Below are 16,185 nucleotides of genomic sequence, written 5' to 3'. Positions count from 1 at the left end.
GAAACAGTGTAACAAAGAGTGATGGCAAATGGTTGATGGAGACCCCAGCTATATCTATAGGAAGAAGCTTTCCTGGGCTACCTTGGGAGCCTAATTGCCTTGGATGGCATACATTGGTGGGGAAAAGTTACTCCAAGGTTTAAAATCACTACCCTGTGACATGTAACCAAGTTACAAACCACAGAGGAGGCAAAGGTGGCAGTAAATTCTGTGTGTGAGTTCAAAGTCAAAAATACTTTATCATAATTCTTTTATGCTAATGGTATTTTCTTTTTGTGTTCAGTCATTATTCCAATTCCAGATTTGTATAAATCTCCAGAATTTTAAAAAAAAGAGTTTTACCACCAGCAGAATTCCTTTTGGATTTTTCTTCTAACTTAGGAAAGAGTGTCTCTCTTCTCATTGTTACTTTTGGTTATGATAGCGTCCTTCTTTTGGATCAGCTTTTGTGATGACATCAAAGCATATGTGCTTCAGCTCAAAGAATGTACTTCTCTCTCTTTTTGTTTACTTTTCAAGGGAGCTCAAGGTTTGAGAGGCATCACCGGCGTAGCTGGCGAGAAAGGGGAAAAGGTAAGATGATGATGCTGATCAGCAAAATAAATACACATAAATGTTTACATTTTGAGCCATTTCAGAATATCTTCTTATCTTCAACAGCATCACTTTTTTTATCTCTTATTGGGTGCTTTGTAGAAGTTTGGTTAGGTTCTTACATTTCTGTTATAAACATAGATGATAGAAATGAGTCATCCACGGGATACTTGTTATGTACTGTGTATCTTAAGTTATTGAGGGCAGGCAGGAGTAAGCAGGCTGTTGTATGTCATATCTTGTCATTGTCAGTAGTTGACACTGACACAGTACCTGGGGTGCAGGGCAGAGGCGGAGGAGGGTGGAGAAAGGGGGAAGGCAGAATGCCTGGCCAGACGGAGGAGGCGTGGTCATTGGTGGAGAGGGCAGGGCAGGGATTGCTTGGCTGAGTGGATAACAAACGTGAAAACAGCTCAAACTTGAACATTCATGATGAGCTCAGAAATGTTTCTTGCTCTGTGTGTGTGTGTGTGTTTACATGAGTGAGGGGGTGTGTCTCACCTCTCGGATTTAAAAAAAACGGTCTGCACTTTTTTAGAAAGTCTACTAAGAAAATCCATTTGTAGGGCTCCAGAAAATTAAGAGAGAAGGCACTGGCAACCCACTTTAGTACTATTGCTTGGAAAATCCCATGGACGGAGGAGCCTGGTAGGCTGCAGTCCATGGGGTCCCTAGGAGTCAGACACGACTGAGCGACTTCACTTTCATGCATTGGAGAAGGAAATGGCAACTCACTCCAGTATTCTTGCCTGGAGAATCCCAGGGACGGAGGAGCCTGGTGGGCTGCCGTCTATGGGGTCGCACAGAGTCGGACACGACTGAAGCGATTTAGCGTAGCAGCAGCAGCAGAAAATTAAGAAGAAGGCACTTTGCCCATCACCCCGTCTGACCCTCACCTTATTCACAGAACCGCTGAAACTAATCCTTCTTGCTCTAGACAGAAACACACAGCCTGTCATTCACAACCAGAAAAGGATAACGTGCACACTGCAGGCACTCAGTAAAAGAACTCCAACCTTCTAAGAAAATAGATGCACAGTTTTGTGGATTGAAGGAATTGCTTTGTGAATAAGCAGTGAATAATTCCTTCAGTGTCATTTTTTTTCAACTTTTTCTCTGTCTCTTTGGGTTTTCTCATTGTACTTGGCTCCCTCTTCCATCTTCTGTGGAACATTTCTTTTCTAAAAGCATTGTGTTTTTAAAAACATACTTCTATATTTCTGTATTCATGTTACCTTAGGTCACATTTTGTCAGTGCTCTTCTGTTACTAAGTAACAAATCCCATTTATTTTGAAGTTGCAGATACCCAAGCTTTTGCTTGTTTTCTGGGTTTAAATCATCTCCTAAAATATGTGACCCTTATTTTGGAACCAGTTACCGTTGTTGATATGCTCTTTATTTGAGGTATTTTGCTACTTGGTAGTTTTCAAAATTTTCTCATTGCCTCTGACTGTGGTCAGATTGCTTTCAGTAAAAAGAAAAAAGCTCTTCTGGTGAACTCAGACCCATGCAGTGGTTACCTAGTAACAGCAGTTTGGGTCTGAGCTGGTGCTGAACAGCAATGAGAGAGAGAGAGAGAAAGATAGAGAGAGGCATCAAAGCCTTTCTGTAATATGAGGGTTGGCTCTGCTACCTCCCAGCAACACGAGCTATGAATTCAAAGGCTTTTACAGGTCTCCCAAACCTCTTCCTTCCTGGTGGATGGAGAATACCTTCTTCTCTATTCCAGGTTTTAGGGATGAAAGACTTTCAAGGCTCTGTAGGTATCTCTGCTGCTTCTTTGATTCTACCCATGCCTGAACCTTCTATCAAAGGTTTGCTAATTTTTAATTCTTATTGCAGACACCATCCACCTGGTTTTCTTGGCTTAACATCTACCCAATACCTTTCTGACTTTTTTTTTTTTTTTTTAATTTCTTTCATCATCTCCTTCTCCCAAGCCTGTTCATTAGGAGAGGGATTGTTCTCTTCAAGTGCCCATCTGCCTTCTCATACAAGTGGTAAATGAGAAAAAGATTTCAACAAGGGGAGGGGGCTGTATTTTGCCATGTAGCATAGATGGAGAGCACTAAAATCCCCATATTTTTGTTTTGAAATCATGTTTTGATCCTTATAATGAAAATAAGGAGGGGATGTGTACCACAGATAAGGAAGTCAGAGATAATTTAAGGATAATTAGATTTATAAAGCTCTGTAGTTTTTAGCCAGTATCACTTGGTAGGGTGAAGCTATTGTGGAGAAAACAGATCAATTCACTTTATGCAAACTGAACCTACTGTCTATTCAGGGTGGAAGAGGGGATGCTCACATCTTTTTTTGCACTTTATTCCTCCAAATCACAAGCCTGGAGTCCTGATTCTAAATCTGGGTGGGAATCCAGAGTCACGGAAATCTCTCTCCTGGGTGTGGCAGCTGCAGGTCCAGGGCAACTGCTATTTAGGTGGTGCCTTGGTCTTCATCATCAGTGAATTCCCACTGGGGTCCTGGGAACCCCAGAGCATGATGATCAAACCTTGCCAATAGGGTTTCCAGGTTCTCTCAGTAAGTAGCTCACATCAGCAATCAGGAGTGGGTATTGTGTTTGTTCATTTAAGATATCCAAGGTGGTATCAAAGATTGGGTGTAGTACTTTTGATGGAATGAGATGATGTAAACTAGTGGTTTCACCACTGAGGTTTCTGATTAAATACTCCTTGGGTTCACTGATGAGTATCAGTATATACTGCAACACAAGACACAAAGCCTCTTTCTTATCTGGCTGTTGAAATTATTTAGAAAGACTGAAATACCCTTAGCATGCATCACTGATCTCGAGTTCATTTTTGTTGTCTTGTTTATTTGCAGGGTGCTCGGGGCTTAGATGGAGAACCTGGGCCTCAAGGGCTCCCTGGTGCACCTGTAAGTACTTTTCATGGGATCCACTGATAGATTTTTTAGCAATCATCAGTGGTAGATTTTTTTGCTATTAATATATGTATGTATGTATGTGTGCAGGTATCATTATATATGAATCAAGTGGAAAAATGGGCCATAGTTTTTGTATTTACTAAACTTTTAAAAATTAAGTCAAGCATCTTTCTTTTTTTCTTTTGTAAAGAGAAATGTTCTTCTGACTTGACATGGTCTTGTTTTTTCTCATAAGTTTAGTCAAATTGTTTTTTTTTTTTTTTTTTTTGCTTGCTGTGTTTTTCCCTTTCACTCTGGTTGCCAGGATGCCAGGAGTCACAGTAACTCTATCATTTTAATTTCTTGGGTAGTTCTATGCTTTTCCTCTCATATGATTTCTGATCTCATTATTTGATATTTTGATGGCCATGTGTAGATGTGTCCTTATTGTGGACTGCCTCACACCTTTTCTGGAAGTAAATAAACCAAAAATGGTTCATTGATACTCACTCATACTACATTAAAAAGTAGAAAAGGTGTAAGTGAAATGGAATTTCCAACTGTCAAGGTCCAGTGGGAAAGAAGGAATGTAATTGGGGGATAACATCATAAGATCAAGCTGCAGACATGGTGCGCCAAGCAGACCTTAGAGGAAGGTGGACCTGCAAACATATGTGAGGTGGGATAGAGCAGCAAGGACAGGCAGGGAGCAGCCCTGTTGGGGTGATGGGGGTGTGCTGCTGTAGGGCTGCCACTGCCTGAGTGTGGAGCTCCTGTTAGAAGATGAGCTGGAATAGACAAGGCAGAAGCTCGTTATAGAATGTTTTATGCCAATCTGGGCAATCATAAGTGATCTGGTGGCAATCAGAAGCTGTTTGAGGTTTCAGAGCAGCTCAGCAATTCAACCAAAGCCATATTTTAGGAAGACACGTCCTCTCATCTGTTACCGCCTGACCATGTATCAGCATCAGCTGGATAGTCAATCATTATTATTGACTTGGGAAGTAAGTAGGTAAAATACAAATAAAAGGTTGGCAACTCATCCAAACCTCAACCCACCACGATAGTCAGTGAGGCTAGAGGATGTGTGGACAAAGTTCCTGATGTCAAGGCTACCTGCATTGTAGACCTTGATTTTATTATACCTATTTATCCAAAGAGTGCAGAAGCATTATGCATTCACAGTGAAATCGATTGTCTTGGTGATCTTTATGGTAACATCAATTTTTAGGACAATATAGTTTTTATAAAAAGGTTTCTTGAGGCATCCATGATAAATCAAAGCCATTGAGATGAAAGAGCAATGTAAGATAATTTGGATAGAATTTTATCATTTCAAAAGCCTATCAATAAGTTACTTCTGCTCACATGAACACAATTTTATTTTCGTGTAGGGTGACCAAGGACAGCGAGGACCTCCAGGAGAAATAGGTCCCAAGGGAGACAGAGTGAGTCGAATCCGCGTTAATCACCACCAGCATGGAGGTCGTGCGGATCTCCTTGACGTGACCTGAGTACACGCGGTAACTGTCTCTGTTCTGTCTCCTCCCTCTGCCCTGCAGGGGCCGCAAGGTTCTCCAGGAATTCCTGGTCTCCCTGGGCCCAAAGGGGACACGGTAAGTCCTGAGCTGTAGTCATCAAGCGCATTCTTCAAAGTGGTTATTGTAATAAGGAAAAGAATATCTAGAAAAGAATGAAAGGAAGAGGGATGTGTTTCTAAGGGACACTGTGTTTCTTTGTGCATCTTTAGGGTCTGCCAGGTGTGGATGGCCGTGACGGGATACCTGGAATGCCGGGAACAAAGGTAGCCGTGCAATTTAGTCTCAGGGCGATGGGGTGGTCTCCGCCCTGGCCCGCCAAGGAGCTTCCATCACTATGTCACTGGGACATGTATTGAGCTGGCTTTGGCTTTTTTCCCTCCTTCTAGTTTTTTACATCAAGGGTCAATTCAAAATACTTCTTAGAAGTCAGAAAGAGAAAGGCAAACACCATATAATACCAGTTACATGTGGGATCTAAAATATGGCACAAATGAACTTATCTACCAGCCGGAAACAGACCCACAGACGTGGAGAGCAGACTTGTGGTTGCCGTGGGGGAGGGAAGGACTAGCAGTTTGGGGTTGGTGGATGCAAACTATTATATATAGAATGGATAAACAATAAGATCCGACTGTGTAGCACAGGGAACTATATCCAGTCTCCTGGGATAAGCCATAATGGAAAAGAATATTAAAAAGAATCTACATATGTGTATATTAGTCACTTTGTTGTACAGCAGAAATTAATACAGCATTGTAAATCAACTATACTTCAATTAAAAAAAAAACACAACAAAAAGAATGTTTGCTTATTTTCAGAAGCTCAGTAAAACTGCCTTGTTGATGAACGTAGGCAGGAGGAAATCACATATTTTGATGGCATTTCCATCCTAAGTCCTATCCCACCTTCCCATCCTGAACAAGGTCACATTATAAAAGTGCACGTAAGGTCAGCTATGCAGATAACCCTTTTGCTTAGAAGGTTTTTGTCTTTCCTTTTCTTAAAAGAAAGACAATAGTTCATACAGGTTCAACAAAAGCTTTTTTTTTTGCAGGGGGAACCAGGGAAACCCGGGCCTCCTGGTGAAGCAGGTTTGCAGGGGTTACCTGTAAGTATTTGAGTATTTAAATATTGATTGTTTTATATACATATTTTGAACATGCACATTTGGGGGAGAAAACATGTATGTTTTGATAAGTTCTGAGGAAGAAAAGATGCTTTAATTTTGTGTTTTTACAGTTGTACATTTTTGTGCTTTTTCTCCGAATAACTAGTTATTTCTCCAATAACCACACTAAGATTTAACTTTATATTTTGCATCCATTCCTCTGTTTAGTTCACTCAGTTTTCTTTATATCATTTCACCAACCATGAACTGTGGTCTGGGCTTCATACTTCCTCCTACTTTAACTGGTTCTGAAGCCCTAGGACCGGGGTTGAGCCATAAGGTTGAGAGTATGTTCGGGGAACCATGTGAGCCATAAAATTTTTCTTTAGATTGTGTGCTATTTTGAATTATTCAAATTGGTGTTTTCCTGCATTACTATGGCAGGAAGTTCATGTGGATTATCCTATGTGTTTTCTTGGCTCTTTGGAGGCACATATTTCAAGTTAAAGGGGCTACTTGGTAGTACTGAGGACTGCCCTCTGGTTTATTATGATATCTGACACTTTAAAAATAATCAGAGAATATCAGGCCTCCAGATAGCACCAAATCTCAGTTAGACCCAGGATGTTCCTGCCATTCTGTTTTTCTACTTGCAGCTGAGCTTTACTGACAGGTTCCTGTTTTGTATTCTGTACATGAAATCATGCCAGGAAGAGTTCCTGTTGACCTGAAAATAGTACCAGATTCTAATTTGGAAGTTCATCCTTAAAAAGTAACTTTAGTTTAGAGCTAGAATTTGCTTCCAGGGTGTTCAGACACAACAAGCCAAAGTCTCGTGGCTCGTGGATAGGTCTGTGTTTTGTGGATAGGTCTGTAGTCTGTGGCTTGTGGATACTGTGGATAGGTCTGTAAGTTCAGAATTGGGAAACTCGGGAGGCCCTCCCCGGCACTGCAGCTCTGAGGTTGTCCTGATGCCCTCAGCCCTTGGCAGTGTGCAGTGGGCTTGGCATCTCACGGGCTGTCAGATGAGGTGATTGAACACAGGTTCCATGTGCATTCTTTCAGGGTATACCTGGACTTCCTGGTGCAAAAGGTGTTGCTGGTGAAAAGGTAAAAGATGAAAACTTTGCAATTAATATTTTTCTCTATTTTTATTCTTTTACTGATCTATTTTATCATTTAAAATAGTTCCAACCTGCCTTTGAATTTATATTTGACCTTAAGGAGAAATCAAAGAGAACTGCAGCTGCAGAAAGAGTACTTTGACAAAGTGTTACTGATCAGACTTCCTTCTTGAAAGAGTCATCCTTTGCCACTCTAAAACAGAGGTTTCATTGCTCTTTACCACTTAAAATAGGGAAGGTATTATTAAACCACAGAGGTTTTGTCAATGAATATTAAGATGATTTAGCTGAAACTTAAAGATATTAAGTATATTGTTCACATAATGATCAATGTTAGGTGCTTATATGCAAGCACTTAAAAACAATAGTTGAAAGAAAAGTTTGCAAAATATAGCTTTACTTTAAATAAAACAGATACACTATGACTAATATAGAAATTGGTCATGATTGGATTACGTGGCTTCAGCCTTTCGGTCATAGTGGCCCAGACAGTCTTGAGCTGAGGTGCCCCCCAGTAGCAGACCATGAGCAATTGACGGTGGAGATGGCATCCCAGATACCTGCTTTCCCTGGAGCTCGCTGGCACATCCCTTGTTTCCTCATGCTGGCACGATCCTTTACAATTTTAGTGGTGTCACTGTTAGGTTAAAATGGCTCAAAGAAGTGTATTGGAGGTGGAAATGATAAAGAAAGGCATATATAACTAATACTGTAAAAAAAGAAAAGGCTTCTCTTATTCTTGTCTGGCTAAAGGCCTTCCTTTTTTGACATTTGACCTTCACTTTTTAACATTTTTGACACCTTATCATACTTCCAGGAATGACAAAACAGTATCCTAAATCTAAAGAACTTTGATGTATACACCAAGAAAGAGAGTCCAAATCCTCCCACGTTCTCAGGGTAAAATCAGGAAGTTAATACTGTGTAAGTGTAGGAAAGACCCGGTCTGCGCAAGTCAGGTTGATCGTTCTGCTTATTTACTTTCTGAATTAGTCTGAATTACTGTGTTCTACCTTCAGGGTAACACAGGTGCTCCAGGGAAGCCTGGTCAATTGGGGAATTCTGGCAAACCGGTAAGATCCTAAGTTCCCTTTTCAGGCCTTGTAACCTGTTGTCTTGGCGAAACAAAGGGTTGGGGAGTTTAACTCTTTCTCTGCCTGCCTTCTTCATAACAGGGCCGCCAGGGGCCGCCCGGAGAAGTGGGACCCAGAGGACCCCGGGGCCTTTCTGTGAGTATTCCTTCTCTGCAGACCCCTCCCAGACTGCCTCCTCTGCTCCCCACTCCCTTCCTCCCTCCCTCCTTTCTTCCTTTATTCATTCCTCCAGTCACTCATCCACAAATGCCTTCTGACATTTGCTAATCCCGATTAACCAATGAAACAGGAATGCTATTTAGATATACAATATGCTTTTTTCTCCAGAAAGTGGAAATAAAGATGAAATATTTAAAAAAAGAAACATTATGCCCCTTACTATTCTTCCTGTGTTGAAGGAAGTATTTTACCATAATATAAAACAGCTCTACTGAGATATTATTCATATACAAGTCACCCATTTAAAGTGTATGATCCATTGAGGTTAGTACATTTGCAGGACTGTGCAGCCATCACCACAGTCTGTTTTAAAATGTTTTCATCACCTCAGAAAGAAACTTCAGATCCACTTGCAGATTCAACATTTCCCCTCCTTCCTTTTAACACTAGAAAACCACTCATCCACTTTCTATGGATTTGCCTGTTCTGGAAATTTCATATAAATAAAATCATGCAATATGTGGATTTTTTAATGACTGGCTTCTCTCAGCATAATGCTTCACGGTTCTTCTATGCTGCACCATGTATCAGTACTTCATGCCTTTTTATTGTCAGATCAGATCAGATCAGCTCAGTCGTGTCCGACTCTTTGTGACCCCATGAATCGCAGCACTCCAGGCCTCCCTGTCCATCACCAACTCCCGGAGTTCACTCAGACTCACATCCATTGAGTCAGTGATGCCATCCAGCCATCTCATCCTCTGTCGTCCCCTTCTCCTCCTGCCCCTAATCCCTCCCAGCATCAGAGTCTTTTCCAATGAGTCAACTCTTTGCATGAGGTGGCCAAAGTACTGGAGTTTCAGCTTTAGCATCATTCCTTCCAAAGAAATCCCAGGGCTGATCTCCTTCAGAATGGACTGGTTGGATCTCCTTGCAGTCCATGGGACTCTCAAGAGTCTTCTCCAACACCACAGTTCAAAAGCATCAATTCTTCAGCGTTCAGCCTTCTTCACAGTCCAACTCTCACATCCATACATGACCACAGGAAAACCCATAGCCTTGACTAGACGAACCTTTGTTGGCAAAGTAATGTCCTGCTTTTGAATATGCTATCTAGGTTGGTCATAACTTTCCTTCCAAGGAGTAAGCGTCTTTTAATTTCATGGCTGCAGTCACGATCTGCAGTGATTTTGGAGCCCAGAAAAATAAAGTCTGACACTGTTTCCACTGTTTCCCCATCTATTTGCCATGAAGTGATGGGACCAGATGCCATGATCTTCGTTTTCTGAATGTTGAGCTTTAAGCCAACTTTTTCACTCTCCACTTTCACTTTCATCAAGAGGCTTTTGAGTTCCTTTTCACTTTCTGCCATAAGGGTGATGTCATCTGCATTTCTGAGGTTATTGATATTTCTCCCGGCAATCTTGATTCCAGCTTGTGCTTCTTCCAGCCCAGCGTTTCTCATGATATACTGATTGTCAAATAACATTCAATTCTATCAGTTCAGGTCAGTTCAGTCACTCAGTTGTGTCTGACTCTCTGCAACCCCATGGACTGCAGCACACCAGGCCTCCCTGTCCATCACCAATTCCCGGAGCTTACTCAAACTCATGTCCGTTCACTTCTATAGACATATCTTATTTTATTCATCCATTCAGCCATCGATGGGCATTTGGATTATTTCCACTTTTGGTCCTTATGAATAATGCTGCTGTGAACATTTTTCTACAGGTAGAAAATATAGACTTTTTTGTGCAGACTTGTTTTACTTCTTCTGAGTACCTGTGTAGGAGAGGAGTTTCTGGGTCATATAGTAACTCTATGTTAATCTTTTGAGAACCTACCATGCTTCTTTCAGTGTGAGTTTGTGCATTTATTTTGCAGCAAATATAGCTATGTACATTTTCTCACTAGATACATTCCTAGTGATCTTAGAGAGTGACCTTAATCCTTAGAGAGGAACTGATGCACTCAATTTTAACTTTAAAAGATTCTTCCTTGTCTTCATTTTAAGTTCTTGTTCTCAAAGCCTGCTGGGTAACAAAAACAACTCCAAGTGAGGACACAGAAACGTTTCCAGGCATCATCGTTGCTTTTTTTCCCACTTTATTTATTTATTTTGATTGAAGGATAATTGCTTTGCAGAATTTTGTGGTTTTCTGTCATACACCAACAAGAATCAGCCATAGGTACACCACCATTACATTTTAAAGAGCATTTCTTGAGCATGTGAGTGAGGCTTTTCATGCTTCAGAAAAGTGAAATATCCCAGTTGAGAGTGGAGCTTCTATCATATATCTGTCCACTGGCTTCTATCAGGCGGTTTCCAGACGTTTCTCTGCAGCCAAAGAAGCTAGCTCCTGCCCCTCACGCCTCACTTACCCTTTTCTCCTCTGTTGCTGGAAGTCTATGAATTTCTAATTAAAATACTTTCCCTAAGTTGACTGTCAAAGGAATGAGGTCAGGCCTCGATCACATTTCTAAAATCACAAGAAGATTGAGCACTGTTGGGGAGGGGCTCTGGAGCTTTAGAAAAGTGGACTGCATGTGTCATATTCGTGTTATAGAGCAGAAAATTGAGTACCGTACTGCTGATGGCAGGATCCCCTGCAGATGGCGGGGCCCCTGCTGGTGGTGGGATCACACACTAAACACAAGCCTCGTGGGTGGAGCGGGCTTGGCCCATCCCCAGCTCCGGGATGGACTTAAGCTGGGCTGCAGAAGGAGATGGGTTGGGGACGGTGTTTCATCCTCTCATGGTGGGGAGGAAACTCAGAGGGAGTGATGGCTGTGTAAGTTTTCAAGCTTCACTGCAATTTTGATTGTTCAGTTTCTGTAAGCATCTATATTCTTCCCACCATTGCCCTTGTGTGTGCATACTTAGACACTTCAGTCATGTCGGACTCTTTGCCATCTGGGCTGTAGCCCGCCAGGCCCCTCTGTGCGTGGGATTCTCCAGGCAAGACTACTGGAGTGGGTTTCCATGCCCTCCTCCAGGGGATCTTCCCAGTCCAGGGATTGAACCTGCGTCTCTTAACGTCTCCTTCACTGGCAGGCAGGTTCTTTACTGTTTGTGTCACCTGGGAAGCCCTGTCTCCTCACTGAGGCTTGAAGCCACAGTATTCCTCCTCTTTCACGTTCCTACCTGCAGGGGGACCTACTCATCTGACCACCGCGTCTTTATGGCCTCCCATCTGCCTCTTCTTCTGAAGCCTGTTTCCCACCTCTCCCCACTCCTGGCCCTCCTGCGCCAGCTGAGGTGGTTGCCTGCTGCTTGCTTACTGCATCATTTGCTGACTTGCCTTCCCTGCTCACATCTTTCCTTCTCTGCCCGCGTCTCCCAGCAGGATGCTGTTGGTCTTTAGGCCAGGACAGTTGTTCCTGCTCCAGGACTCTGGCACAGGGGGGAGTGTCCTGCACCACCAGAACTCCACTGTGTCCCCACAGTCCTGAGAGCAAACACAAAAGCCTGGAGAAGTGTAGGACTCCACATCAGCACACACCTCCAGGATGATCTTTGCAAAGCACAGTTTCCGTCATCACTTCTCTCCTTTGTTTAAAAACCTTCAGTGGGTTTCCACGGACAATGAAAGAGTCTGAAATCCTACAGCATCTGTTTGTCCCCTAGTTTTATTTCCCCTTTCTCCCTTGCTCAGAGCCCGTGTTCCAGCTAAGCTTGACTTTGCTAATTCCCAAACACTCTCTACGCTTCTTAGTCGGCCTGTTTATACTTTGTGATACCCTGCAACTGGGACGGGGTTTTCCCCTATTTCTCTAACTCAGCATCCCGTTTGTCCTCCTAGATATGACTGAAGTGTTAGTTCTGCAATGCAGTCATCTCTTATGATGCCCTACTCCTCTGAGAGACATGATCTCTCCTTATTCTGACCCTGTAACCCTTGGTCTCTTGTTGCCCCCATGGTGTGGACACCGCAGAGAGGCAGGGACGTGTCTGATCCATGTTTGTGTCCCCATGTCTTTTTATTCAGGGCCCACTCTAAGGTTGTGCTCGATAAAGATTCCTTGAGATGCATTGGGTGGGAGGGATGATAACTCTTGCCATGCTGCTTCTGTTCATGATAACTGACTTCTCACCTACTATAAATTTTTCAGAAGAGTATTATGGGAGGTTATAAATATTATAGTTCTGGAGCAGAATTTTAGCACCAAATCTACTTACTGAAAGAGGCATTTGTTCTTTCATTTTACATCATTAAATTCATTTTCATAGGTAAGTTCATGCCATGTCAACTGTTTTTCAAAAATTTGATCAGTTTTTCCTGCAAATCTCAAGGTGGGAAGCTGAGTAGAAGAAATGAAACCCACTTCTGATGTGTCCTATGAAAGAATCAAGGCTAACTGAAATATGTCTTTGAAGTTGTGTTCCCCGCTTTCCTTACCATTGTTCCACCAAATACTTCCAATGCCACAGCAAAAAATATTGGCGTTTTGGCCTCTCTAGTGAGTACACATGAGCACATGTCTTTCCCACTTGGCTTGTGTTTCTGGCTTTTTCCGTTACACTGCTCTGCAGGGTCTACACCTGCATCTGGGGGACTCCTAGTTTAGAGCCAGCAGGTGGCTGGGACCTCTGCTTTGGTGTTACTGAGTGGTGGCTCCTGGTCCATTTTTCTCTTCCAGGCTCCTCAGAACTTGCCAGAGCATTTGTCTAGTGGGTTAGGTTTGCTCTGCTCTTGTGATTTTGACTGGGATGAGTGCCATGCTGATCTAGCCCAGGTTTTCTGAAGTTGATGCACTCCTGGAGTGTGTGTAGAAGCCTGTCTCCTTTCTCTTGAAGTCCCCTACCCCAACCCCATCAACAGTAGCTTCAACACAGAGGTCCCACTTGGTATGCTGTTGAGTGATCTGCGCCACCTTCCTGCCCCCCCAGGCTCTGGAACACTCCAGAACACTCCTGTCAGTGCTTTATGGACCAGCTGTGATGGTTACAGTGTGAGCAGATTGTGGTCTGCCTCTCTGTGTGAGGAGATATTTAAACCTACATTAGAGAGAAGTATAAACTATCCAATGTGGTAAAACTGCATAGATTAAAAAAATATTTTTATGGCAAAATTATCCTTGTAGTAGGATTAATATGATCTGCAAGTGTTACTATGAAAATGATTTGTAAAAGCAACAGTCTTTAGGAATCATAACTGATCTTCTAGGTTAAACATATTTTTGCCAGAAATCAGCACTTAGGGTATAATGCAGACTACGTATAGTGATAGTTTCCCTCTTCTGAAACTGCAAAGGTACTGAGAATAATGTTCATTCTTCAGCTAGTTAGCATTTAGGGTAATCGAGCAGATGTATCAGCCAACACACTCTAGAGCACAGCAGAGTAAAGCCCACTCTTTTGGTAAGATAATTATGACAGCCCAAGTGTAATAAAATTGATTCTTTTCTGTGATATTTTAGAAGTCTGATAGTTCCATTTTGAAAGGGAGACTTCCGTATTGAAGTATCCATTTGTATTTATTGAAATGAGCTTTGCAAAGTAGCTGCTAGTGTTTGCTTATAAAACGAGTGCCTTCTTGGTGATCAATGGTCTTGACAGAAACTCAAAAAATGAGGACTAGAGACATTTTTCCCCAAGCACGACTTGTGCTTTTAAAGAAATCTGGGAGGTTTGAAAGACAAAGAACATGTAATGAATCATTTGATTGAAAACCATAGTTTTGACTGATGTCTTTATTCCTTGGATAAAACCTTGGATAAGCATAGTAACTAGCATATCTGTGGTGTTTACTATGAACTGGATATTGTACTAAGTGCTTCATGTATCTATTTAATCCTCTCAAAACCCTCTTAACAGATGAGGAAACAGATGAAGAGCTTCCCTGTAGCTTAGATGGTAAAGAATCTGCCCACAATGCAGGAGTCCCAGGTTCGATCCCTGGGTCAAAAAGATCTCCCGGAGAAAGGGATTGGCAACCTACTCCAGTGTTCTTGCCTGGAAAACCCCATGGACAGAGGAGCCTGGCGGCTACAGTCCATGGGGTCGCTAAGAGTTGGACACGACTGAGCGGCTAACACTATTGTTACTAGCACAGAAGGGTTGAGGTGCCTGCCTGGACTGAGCTGGTGCACAGCAGAGCTGGACTTCAGACCCGGTCCTGGGGCTGAGTGTCCAGATCCTCACCTCCACGCTCCAGTGCCTCCAAAGTCAAGGCTCTGCTGGATATCGTTTGTTTGAAGTTAGCTTGGCAAATTCTAATAATACAAAACATATTTAGCAAATTTAAGAGTTTAGTGTTTATGGAACTTCTGCAGTGAGCATTCAACAAAAGTCTAAGCAAAGCTGGTGAAGACATTGAAACAGAACACGACCCCCAACAGATTCCTGGGTCTTACCCAGACCTTCAGAATCAGGACTTGGGGCTGAGGGGTGGGCGGTGGAGGGGAATGGAAAGGTGGGGTGGTGAAGACACCAGTGAAATATATTTCTAACAACTGCTTAGGGGATTCTGATGCTTGGGCAGAGTTGGCAATTACTGGTAGAAATCTGCATCTTTTTTAAAGCTTTGATTGACTTCTTAAATAGAGATGAATTGGCAGATGTATCTTTATATGTTGGAGATACATATGGTGGCTCAGAGCACTCAAGAGAAAAAATAGAGCATTTTCTTAATGGTCTTCACATTTTCAGTGGTAGGATTTTGCCTTTTGTTCTGGTTCCTTCCAATTCTCTTGTTAAAAGCCGTGACTTTTGTCATGAGGTTTGCAGTATCAGCCATGTGGCAGAATAACTATTTCCCTACCAACCTCCCTGGCCACATCTGAAAATATGGCTTCACTACAGCTGTTGAAACATTAGAGATTTATCATTTATTTAGCACACGTGTGGTTACCAGGTTAGGGTGAATGGCTCCCTGCAGGATGTATTTAGTTTAACCTGTGTTTTTAAAGATTACTGTTTCTGTCTTGATTGCTCATGCTCATCTTAGTTACACGTGAAATTAAAGAACTAAGGGGAAGAATATGCATGTTTTTAGAACACATAGAAATCTTCAGAATGGCCATGAGAATATCTTGCTCTAACATTTATAGCTGTTTGGTCATTGTGAAAATAAACATTAAATTTTTTTTCACAGTGAAATAATTTCTATAGAAATGCCTAAGTTCAGAATGGCAAAGGATTTATAGGACAGAAGTAAAATAAAAACAAAGCCCCACATGCCGTGTATTTGTGCAGGGGCGGGAGAGTGACTGCTCACCATGTCACCCACCCCTCCCTCGGACCTGTGTGTGGCCCTGTTGTGGCTGTAGGTCAGCAGCCTGGGCTACCTAGGTTGGGTTCTGAGCTCTTTATTGGTTTTACCAAGGGCTGCTGGGGCTTGGAAAAGACTAGGAACTGGATAATACCAGCTCGTGAAAGACAGAGAAAATAAGATTCCAGCAGAGAATCTTTGTATTTGCCTGAAAAGATGATTAATCTCTCCAAAAAGTAAGTGAAAGTTTACATAATCCTTTATTTTCGTTTAGCCCTTTGGTTTGTGGAAGACAAAAAAAGGTATATCAATCATCTTTGTCTGGGATAGGATGACATAATGGTTCATTTACTTAGAAATGAATACTTGAGGTTGTGTCAAGAACCTTGCTTTCCCTTTCTGACACGATTAATTATCTTTTCCACCAGTGACTATTAGTTGTTCTGTGAATTAAGGTAATTTTA

The 16,185-nt window shown here is 42.2% G+C and overlaps 1 protein-coding gene across 1 annotated transcript in view; it reads left to right on the top strand.

The window, feature by feature from the left end:
* The window catches only part of COL9A1 (collagen type IX alpha 1 chain), a 90,085-nt gene that overhangs the window by 46,663 nt on the left and 27,237 nt on the right, over positions 1 to 16,185 (top strand). Inside the window, 9 exon segments of the mRNA XM_070795675.1 lie at positions 520 to 573; positions 3,440 to 3,493; positions 4,876 to 4,929; positions 5,044 to 5,097; positions 5,232 to 5,285; positions 6,077 to 6,130; positions 7,196 to 7,240; positions 8,274 to 8,327; positions 8,430 to 8,483. Of these exon segments, the coding sequence (XP_070651776.1) occupies positions 520 to 573; positions 3,440 to 3,493; positions 4,876 to 4,929; positions 5,044 to 5,097; positions 5,232 to 5,285; positions 6,077 to 6,130; positions 7,196 to 7,240; positions 8,274 to 8,327; positions 8,430 to 8,483 (477 nt within the window).

The sequence above is a fragment of the Bos indicus genome, chromosome 9 (genome assembly GCF_029378745.1).
Source record: "Bos indicus isolate NIAB-ARS_2022 breed Sahiwal x Tharparkar chromosome 9, NIAB-ARS_B.indTharparkar_mat_pri_1.0, whole genome shotgun sequence".
Lineage (NCBI taxonomy): Eukaryota > Metazoa > Chordata > Mammalia > Artiodactyla > Bovidae > Bos > Bos indicus.
This window is presented reverse-complemented; position numbering and strand designations above follow the sequence as displayed.